At 41.7% G+C, this 10,894-nt stretch overlaps 1 protein-coding gene across 1 annotated transcript in view; it reads right to left on the minus strand.

Annotated features, from left to right (window-relative positions):
* LTN1 (listerin E3 ubiquitin protein ligase 1) overlaps positions 1-10,559 on the minus strand; it is a 142,424-nt gene extending 131,865 nt beyond the window's left edge. The window contains exon 1 of the mRNA XM_044285900.1: positions 10,371-10,559. Within this exon, the coding sequence (XP_044141835.1) occupies positions 10,371-10,559 (189 nt within the window). The remainder of the gene's footprint in view (positions 1-10,370) is intronic.
* Between the last annotated feature and the right edge of the window lie 335 nt (positions 10,560-10,894).

The raw sequence follows: 10,894 nt of genomic DNA on the forward strand, positions 1-10,894 counted from the left end.
CATTTCTGACATTCAAAAACAAAACAAAAACAAATCAGTGACCAATATAGCCACCTTTCTTTGCAAGGACACTCAAAAGCCTGCCATCCATGGATTCTGTCAGTGTTTTGATCTGTTCACCATCAACATTGCGTGCAGCAGCAACCACAGCCTCCCAGACACTGTTCAGAGAGGTGTACTGTTTTCCCTCCTTGTAAATCTCACATTTGATGATGGACCACAGGTTCTCAATGGGGTTCAGATCAGGTGAACAAGGAGGCCATGTCATTAGATTTTCTTCTTTTATACCCTTTCTTGCCAGCCACGCTGTGGAGTACTTGGACGCGTGTGATGGAGCATTGTCCTGCATGAAAATCATGTTTTTCTTGAAGGATGCAGACATCTTCCAGTACCACTGCTTGAAGAAGGTGTCTTCCAGAAACTGGCAGTAGGACTGGGAGTTGAGCTTGACTCCATCCTCAACCCGAAAAGGCCCCACAAGCTCATCTTTGATAATACCAGCCCAAACCAGTACTCCACCTCCACCTTGCTGGCGTCTGAGTCGGACTGGAGCTCTCTGCCCTTTACCAATCCAGCCACGGGCCCATCCATCTGGCCCATCAAGACTCACTCTCATTTCATCAGTCCATAAAACCTTAGAAAAATCAGTCTTGAGATATTTCTTGGCCCAGTCTTGACGTTTCAGCTTGTGTGTCTTGTTCAGTGGTGGTCGTCTTTCAGCCTTTCTTACCTTGGCCATGTCTCTGAGTATTGCACACCTTGTGCTTTTGGGCACTCCAGTGATGTTGCAGCTCTGAAATATGGCCAAACTGGTGGCAAGTGGCATGTTGGCAGCTGCACGCTTGACTTTTCTTAGTTCATGGGCAGTTATTTTGCGCCTTGGTTTTTCCACACGCTTCTTGCGACCCTGTTGACTATTTTGAATGAAACGCTTGATTGTTCGATGATCACGCTTCAGAAGCTTTGCAATTTTAAGAGTGCTGCATCCCTCTGCAAGGTATCTCACTATTTTTGACTTTTCTGAGCATGTCAAGTCCTTCTTTTGACCCATTTTGCCAAAGGAAAGGAAGTTGCCTAATAATTATGCACACCTGATATAGGGTGTTGATGTCATTAGACCACACCCCTTCTCATTACAGAGATGCACATCACCTAATATGCTTAATTGGTAGTAGGCTTTCGAGCTTATACAGCTTGGAGTAAGACAACATGCATAAAGAGGATGATGTGGTCAAAATACTCATTTGCCTAATAATTCTGCACTCCCTGTAGAGTCCCTGTGACTGAACTCTATACCGGAAAAGAAAATTGCTAGTGTAAAAGAACTCTAACAATAGCACCCCTCAATCAGTATTTTGTGACAGAAGGTATAATACACCATTCAATTAGTATTTGGTGTAAACAGGTAAAAAGCACCCCTGAATTAGAAATTGGCGGAAACAGGTATATAGCACCCCTCAATCAGTATTCGGCAAAAACAGGTATATGGCACCCCTCAATTAGTATTTTGTGAAAGCAGGCGTTTCTCATATGTCAATCAGTATTTGGTGAAAAAAGGTACCGTATATAGCAATAGCACCCCTCAACCAGTATTTTGTGGTAGAAGGTATATGGCACCCCTCAATCAGTATTTGGAAGAAACAGGTATATAGCACCCCTCAATCAGTATTTGGTGGAAACAGGTATATAGCACCCCTTAATCAGTATTTGGTGGAAACAGGTTTATAGCACCACTCAATCAGTATTTTGTGGAAGCAGGTGTATCACAGCCCTCAATCAGTATTTTGTGGAATAAGGTATATTGCACCCCTTAACTAGTATTTTGTGGAAACCGGTATATAGCAACCCTTAATCAGTATTTGGCGGAAACAGGTATATGACACCCCTCAATCAGGATTTTGTGGAAGAAGTTATATGGCACCCCTCAATCAGCATTTGGCTGAAACCGGTATATTGCACCCCTCAATCAGTATTTTGCGGAAGCAGGTGTATCGCAGACCTCAATCAGTATTTGGTGGAAAAGGTATATAGCAATAGCACCCCTCAATCAGTATTTAGTGGAAGAAGGTATATGGCACCCCTCAATCAGTATTTGGTGGAAACAGGTATATGCCACCCCTCAATCAGTATTTTGTGGAAGCAGGCATATCTCAGCCCTTAATAAGTATTGATTGGAAGAAGGTATATGGGCAATAGCACCCTTCAATCAGTATTTTGTGGAAGAAGGTATATGGCACCCCTCAATCAGTATTTGGCAGAAACAGGTATATAGCACCTCTCAATCAGTATTTGGCAGAAACAGGTATATGGCACCCCTCAATCAATATTTTGTGGAAGAAGGTATATAGCAATTGCACCCCTTAATCAGTATTTTGTGGAAGAAGGCATATGGCACCCCTCAATTAGTATTTGGCAGGAACAGATATATGACACCCCTCAATTAGTATTTTGTGGAAGCAGTTGTATTGCAGCCCTCAATCAGTATTTGGTTGAAGAAGGTATATAGCAATATCACCCCTCAATCAGTATTTTGTGGAAGAACGTATATGGCACCCCTCAATTAGTATTTGGTGGAAACAGGTATATAGCACCCCTCAATCAGTATTTAGCGGAAACAGGTATATAGCACCCCTCAATCAGGATTTTGTGGAGGCAAGTGTATCGAAGCACTCAAGAAGTTTTTTGGGGGCAACAGGTATATTACACATATTGCAATGAGTTACTCCAATAGTGTGTGTCCCTCTATCTAGCAGTTCTATCTAGAACTGCACACAACTGCTGCACAATTCAAATACACTATAATATAATTTCTATGTTAGAAAGTATATTATAAGTATATCACACCCCTCTATATCACGCCAATCGATAGCACACTTATACCAGTCCTTAAAAGGACTTTTGTGGCCGTATTAGCTAGCGTTTTGTGTCCCTAACTGTTCCTGCTCCAAAATGCAACATTTCCCTACACTGGCAAAACACATCATGTAAAATGGCTGCCAGATTGGGTTCTGTCATAGGGTTGTGGGTGTGTCCATGTGCTGAAACGTCTAAATTGGCTGTCCTGTCCCACCTGATGGATGTGTCATGGGTCAAAGTTCGGCGCTATGCAAAAAAATATGGCGTGTGCAAATATTGCCATATGTTTGCATGTTCGTCAAATCGCAAGGCACATAGGTTAAGGGACATTTTACCAAACAGTAAATTGGCGTTCAAACAGGGACTAGACAAAATAGAATTAGTTCATCCGGAAGTAGAGTGGAGGTCAGACACCTGGGAACCGCAGCATATTTCAACAGCTTAGAAGGTGAGTTTCTTTTTTCTTACACCTTTCTATTGTGCCTTCTTTGTGAGTCAAAGCCTCCCATCCCTGGTGAGTTGTTTTTGCAGATAAGGTCTAGTCAAAAGAACTGATTTGAATTAAATATGTGCCCTCTGGTAGATATTTAATTCAGTATCTGTTGTGTCTGTCTTTCGGTTACTAACTGAAATCTCTTCGTCTGTCCATCCCTGTGCTGATTTTTCTGATCTGGGTGAGTTCTTAGTTACATAGTTAAGATGGTTGAAAAAAGTCATAAATCCATCATTTTCAACCTAGGGATAGGTGGGGACGTGAATCACAGAAGGAAGCAGACTCAGATTTCTACACATTTTCATAAGCATTAATGTCATTTACTTTTAAGAATTCATCTAAACCATTTTTAAAACTGTCCAGTGTCCACTATTCCACAGATTCACAGTTATTACAGTAAAGAAGCTTTGATGCTTCTGGAGACTGAACTTTTTCTTCTCCAGTCAGAGGCAGTGCGCCCTTGTCTTTTGAGGGCATTTTACATAGAACAGTTTTTCATCATATTTTTTGTATGGACCATTTATGTATTTGTATGCATTAATCATGTCCCCCCCTTAGCTGTCTCTTCTCAAAACTAAATAAATGTAATTCTTTTATTCTTTCTTCATAACTAAAACCCTCCATGGCCCTTATCAGTTTAGTCTCTTTCCTCTGTACTTTTTCCAGCTGCAGAGCATCCTTTCTATGGACTGGTGCCCAGAACTGAACTGCATATTCCAGATGAGGCTGTACCAATTCTTTGTAAAGTGGTCATATTACATCCCTGACAGTATAAAGCAACGTTCCTATGACTAATTGACTATGGCTAGGCTAATATGTGTATTTTACGAACATTCGTAATATTGCTCTAACTTCGTCTTTTAGAATATTCGTAATATTTTAAATGACGAAGTTAGAGCAATATTACGAATATTCTAAAAGACGAAGTTAGAGCAATATTAAGAATACATTTGTTATTTAGAATATTTGTCCTTTTTTTTTTCCAATGTGTAGTTATTCCACTTTGGCATACTGCTCCCCGATAAGCGTCCCCGTAACCATGCCAACGCCTGTGGGTTAGCATATACCATTGGATTTGAGTTTTCACGCTCTCAGGGAAAACTCAGATCCGATGGTATTTTCTAAGCCACAGGCATTCCCATGTTGATGGGACTCTTGTCGGGGAGGTGTATGCCGAAGTTGATTAAATAATGAATATATTCACTATATTGCTATGTATTTGTTTTTTCAAATATTCTTGAACAAAAATTCTAAATCTTGATTTCGATTTTTGTGTTCCAACTAATATTTTTTTATTTTTTATTTGCTATCGCTGTCCCTAATTTAAATAAAGTGGGGGTACTTTCACACTTGCGTTCAGAGCGGATCCGTCTGGTGTCTGCACAGACGGATCCACTCCTATAATGCAGACTATGGGATCCGTTCAGAACGGATCCGTCTGCATTAAAGTTTAGAAAAAATTCTAAAGTGTGAAAGTTGCTCAGATGGATCCGTCCAGACTTTACATTGAAAGTCAATGGGGAACGGATCCGTTTGAAATTGAGCCATATTGTGTCAACTTCAAACGGATCCGTCTCCATTGACTTAATTGAGAAATAAAGTACATACAGATTAAGTACATATTATAATAAACAAGTTGAGTGACAGGTTACAGACAGTAGTATTGCATTATAGCATTGCATTATAGTGGGTGGTCGAGGAAGGCTGTGAGCCCTATCACTTTCTTTATTATCTATTACAGCCATACCCAGAACTACAATCATCTCAGAGAGGGATGGAATTGCTCTATGCTTTGTACATAAAGGTTGTCATAAATAAGGCTATCCTTAATGAGTTTCTATGTGAAGTTCCTGTACTTGGACCAGGCACTCCATCCGGATCTAAAGGAAGAGAACCGTCTATCTTCCCAGGCTGAGATCTCCTCAAATCTGTAGATCTGGTCTACCTTCTCTTTCCATTGGGATATAGAAGGGGTCTCGGATGACAACCAAAATTTCGGGATAAGTATACGAGCTGCACTTAGCATACTATAAAAGAGTTTAGTGGGAGTCCCTCTTAGGGAGGAAGGACTAGATCCTAATAGTGCAATTTGGGAGGACATTGGAACTGCAAGGTTACAGATTTCATTGGCTAGTCTAAAGATTTCAGACCACCAATTCTGTATAAGTGGGCAGGACCACCAGATATGAAAGAATGAACCTTTGTTTTCTTCACATCTCCAACATGTGTCCGACCCAGTCAAACTGTATCTACAGGTGATATCTGGAGTCCTGTACCAGCGAGTTAAAACTTTGTAGCTGTTTTCCTGGGTACGAACACATCTGGATGATCTGTGCAGTATTAGTAACAGTTGGGAGATCTCCTCCTGGGAAAACTCAACACCCAGATCCTTTTCCCATTGCCCTATGAAAGCTGGTTTAGCCATATTTGCGGGAGAGCTAAGCTTTTTATATAATTGGGATATCAGTTTCCTACATCTAGATTGGTCGGTTAGCAAGCTTTCGAACCACATTAATGGTCGTAGGAGAGAATCCATGGGTACATTTTTGACAATGAAGGACCGAAGAAAGGAAAGTAGGTGTGGGAAGGGTTTGCATTCTGGGAAGATGTGTAAAATCTCTTTGTTGCTTAATACCTTGCCTCCCTCTCCATATAAAGAAAGAACTTTGATAGTGGAGTTCCTAACTGACATTGGAAGACAGTCTCTTAGGTCACAGGAAGCATGAGCCATAATGTCTTTTATCTGGAGTAGAGGTGACGGGAGGGGTATCATGTATTGAGAGCTTTGAAGCCATTTCCATGTCGACAATGTCGACCTGACAATTGGATTGAGTGGCTTATTTTGGGCTGGAAAATTTTCCATACCCACCAAGAGACCAGAAAGGCTCGAGCCAAAGTCACTCTGCTCCATGGAGACCCACGACTTTTCTATAGGTCCTGATAGCCAGTCTACTACTCGTGATAGTGCGACAGCTTTCCCATAAAGCTCAGGATCCGGGAGTCCAATCCCACCTTTAGTCTTAGGTGTACAGAGAACAGAGCGAGCCAGTCGAGCCCTCTTCCCATCCCAAACAAACTTGCTAATTTCACTTTTAAGTCTAGCATAATATGATTTGGGGACTGGAATAGGCAGGACCTGTTGTAAGTAGGTCAGTCTAGGTAAAACTAGGGAGGTGACAATATTTTTTCTACCAAACCATGAAAGTGGGGGATTCTTTAATATCAACAGTTGGTCACTTATCGATTTAATGAGGGGGGAATAGTTTAAGTGGAATAATGAAGTAGGGTCTGGACTAATTTTAACTCCCAAATAGGTAATGTATGGGGTATCCCAGTTAAAAGGAGAACTATCTTTCAAGACTTTCTTAAGTGAAGGGGGGAGATCAATACTTAGAATATGTGACTTGCTCATATTGATTTTAAAATTGGAGTGAAGACTAAATTGTTCCAAGATATTGTATATTAAGGGAAGAGCTTTGGTTGGGTTGGTATTCATTATGAGAAGGTCATCCGCAAACGCAGCTACTTTGTGTTCCTGTTGGTCCAATTTAATGCCCTCTATCCCTCTCTCATTTCTGAGCGCTTGTAGTAGTGTTTCCATGACCAACACAAAAATCAATGGTGACAGGGGGCATCCCTGTCTTGTGCCATTGCGGATAATGAAGGGCGGGGACAAAATGTAATTTATGATAATCAAAGCTGATGAATTAGAATATAATGATAAGATGGCTTTAATATAAGGTTCAGGAACATTAAAAGCCCGAAATACTTCCATCATGTAGTCCCAGCTAACCCTATCAAAAGCTTTTTCAGCGTCCCTGCTAAGGAGGACCAGAGGACGACCAGTTTTTTTTGCATAGTATATTGCATTTAGGACCTTAGCAGTGTTATCTCTGCCCTCCCTACCACGGACAAAGCCAACTTGATCATTCTTGATTAAGGATGGGAGGAAACCAGAAAGGAGTGTCTCCAAAATTTTAGCTAATATTTTTAAATCTAAATTCAGTAAAGATATGGGGCGATAGTTAGCGCATAGAGAACCATCTTTCCCCTCTTTCGGAATAATCGTAATATTTGCCGTAGTCATATCCGAGGAAAGGGGGACACCAGACAGGGAGCTATTGAAAACAGATAGTAAGTAAGGGCCTAATATGTTTCTAAATGTCCGATAGTATAGAGCAGGATAACCATCTGGTCCTGGGCTTTTCCCTTTTGGAAGCTGTTTGATAGCTGTCATGATCTCGTCTATTGTAAATGGTGCTTGAAGAGTCTGGGATTTATAGTCCGTTAATTTCGGTAAGGATAATGAGGTAAGGTAAACCTCAACTGATTTTTCTGGGGGAGGTAGGGGGGAGGTGTTAATGTTTTCCTCAGCTTCTTTTATGTTATATAGAGAGTAATAATATTTTTGGAACTGTTTAGCTATTTCTGGGGTAGTGAATACTTCTCCTTTCTCTGTAGTTTTAATCTTATGAATATAATTGTGTGATTTCCTTTGTTTTATGCGATGCATCATAAATTTAGATGCTTTATCCCCATGTGCATAGTATTTGTACTGTGTATGGAGATAGAACTTTGCTGAGGTCGTATTTAGAATGTTTTTCAGCTTTGCTCTCACCTCAGAAAGTTCTTCTAGGTGTGATTGTAGTAGGGATTTTTTATGTAGGGATTCTAAGCGCTGAATATGGGACAGGAGTTCTTCTACCTGTTTTTTTCTTTCTTTCTTAATTTTAGCTCCTCTGCAGATGAAATGTCCCCTCATGTAAGCCTTATGAGTATCCCACAGAATATGCGGGGAAGTTCCAGGAAGGGCGTTAAGGGAGAAGAATTCTTCTAATGAGGATTTTGTAATCTTTATATTTTCCTCAGTGGTTATAAGCTGTTCGTTTAATTTCTACCTAAATGCCCTAGGTTCCATTGAGGGAGCAAGTATGGTTAAAAAAAACGGTGCATGATCTGAAAGAGTCATGTTACCAATGTGAGTCTGGGTACACAGGCCTAAATGTTCTTTGGACACTAATATATAATCCAGTCTGTGATAGGAGTGATGTGGTGATGAAAAGAAGGTGTAGTCCCTTCTGGATGGATTGAAGAGACGCCAAGCGTCAATCAATGCGCTATGCTGCAATTTCTTCTTAAGATGTTTTAAGGCTCTAAGAGAGATTGCAGATTTATTGGAAGTTGAGTCTTACAAGGGGTCCAGTGTTATATTTAGGTCTCCTCCCAGAAGAACCACACCCTCCTTATATGATTCTAAAAGGGAAAACATTTCTACCAGCCACGATACCTGATTAACATTAGGGGCATATACATTAGCAAATGTGTACAATTGGTTAGCGATAGTTCCCTTCAGAATGATATATCGACCTTCTGCATCCTGAATGTGCGACACATACGTGAAAGGGAGTCCCCTCCGGAACCCGATGCTAACACCTCTAGATGCTGCAGAGTCGGAGCCACAGTGATACCACTGTGGAAATAGGGATCGGGAGAAATTAGGATATTTATTCAACTTGAAATGAGTTTCTTGAAGCATCAGGACTGAGCACTTTTCCTTTTTCATATGGGAAAAGATCTGACTACGTTTAGCTGGGGCATGGAATCCCTTTACATTGAAGGAGGCTACACATATATCAGCCATCTATCAAAGGAATATCAGTGTGCTGTTCGCTTTGATAGATCCTGTGTGTGTATAAAATATAGGTACTTAGCCTCCCTTGGTGAAGCATCCGGGATCCGTAGAAGACACCCTCCCACAATGAATCTTAGATACTGAAGAATACCTGTCATCAAAACAAAAAACATACAACATAAGTAAAAAACATAACAACAAATGATTTTGTTAACCTTGAGGAAAAGAGCAATGATGCTCAAATGGTATGATAGGAGAGGGGGGGTACACAACATATTGTGACGTGGTGTTTCACCCTCATAGGGATCTATATCTTGGATCCTGTAAGGTACAAGAACAGGTGGAAATAATGATCTTGTCCTTATGGGTATAATTACAGTAACATAACAAAATGGACTAAATAGGACATCTTAATGAAAGAGAAAGCATGCAAGGGGCAATAATACTTATATAGTGGACGGTCTAGTATGCCATTATAAGAGGAGTCCCTTAATCTTCATTGAGAGGAAGTCTTCTTGGCGTGGAGGAGTTACGGCCTCTTCTTGATCTTTGGGGCTTGGCTGGGCTAGGTGTCTCCCACGGGGCAATTGAAGGAAGATTGGCTGCCGAGATATTTTCTTGAATAGTGTCCCAGTTTTCAATGTGGAGATGGTCAATTTGCAGGATGTCAAATGTTTTGGTCAGATCCTGATATGATAAGATGGAGAATCTCTGACCGTTAAAGATAAAGGACAGGCCAAAGGGATATAGCCACTTATACATCACTTTATTATTACGTAGCCACTCAGTTAGTGGTTTCAGAGCTCTCCTTTTCTTTAAGGTGGTTTGTGCTAAGTCCTGATATATTGAAATAGGACAGTCATCCACACTTATTTGTGGGGCAATCCTTGCTTTATTCAGTATTGCGTCCTTAACAGGGTAATGTAGAAATTTACAAATCACATCCCTTGGTGGCTCTGTAGGTTGGGGCTTGGGGCGCAGTGCTCTGTGTGCCCTCTCAATGATTATTTCATGTGTAGAGTCTGGTCCCAGCAGCTGCATGCATATGTTTGTTACAGCTTCATTTATTTCATCTGTGCCCACTGTCTCAGGTATGCCTCTAAAACGCAGGTTGTTGCGTCTTCCCCTGTTCTCCTGGTCTTCCAGGAGTGTGTACAGGGCGTTCAGGTGTTTCTGGTGTTTAGACATCGTGGAGGAGGTATCTTTCTGATGCGATATGATCGCCAATTGTGTGTCCTCTAGTACCTCTACCCTTCTTCCTATGTGGCGCATGTCTTTTTTAATAGAGGTGATATCGGATCTCAGGGGTTCTAGCGCTTCATTCAGGGCATCTTTTAGAAATGATCTGGAGATAGGCAGGGTGTCAGTCACGGGGGAGGTCTCCCTTACCTTCTCATAGGCAGCTGCAGGCTTCACACTGCTCCCCGCCGCTCTCGGCGTGCCGAGCGCCATCTTGGATTCTTTAGCCACATGAGCTTGAGCGGCTTTCTTTAGGAATCTATCCATGGATTCGTTTGGAATCGTTTCCTTGTTTATCCCCTGTGAGTCTCCAGGTCTGGGGCCACCTATCTTGACCATTTTGGATCCAAATTGCAGATTGAATAGAGCTGTGAGGGATTTTACACAGCAGAGCTGCACTTCAAGCTGCCATCTAGCTCCGGTGCAGGCTCCGCCCCCCGACTTACATTGTAAGTCTGAACGGATCCGTTTGCCTCCGCACGGTCAGGGGGACACCAGAATGCTGCGAGCCAAATGGTGCCAGACTGATGCATTCTGAGCGGATCCGCATCCACTCAGAATGCATTGGGGCCATACGGATGCGTTCGGGGGTGCTTGTGAGAGCCTTCAAACGGAACTCACAAGCGGAGCCCCGAACGCTAGTGTGAAAGTAGCCTAACGTAAACGTGCGTGAA

The sequence above is a fragment of the Bufo gargarizans genome, chromosome 3 (assembly GCF_014858855.1).
Source record: "Bufo gargarizans isolate SCDJY-AF-19 chromosome 3, ASM1485885v1, whole genome shotgun sequence".
NCBI lineage: Eukaryota > Metazoa > Chordata > Amphibia > Anura > Bufonidae > Bufo > Bufo gargarizans.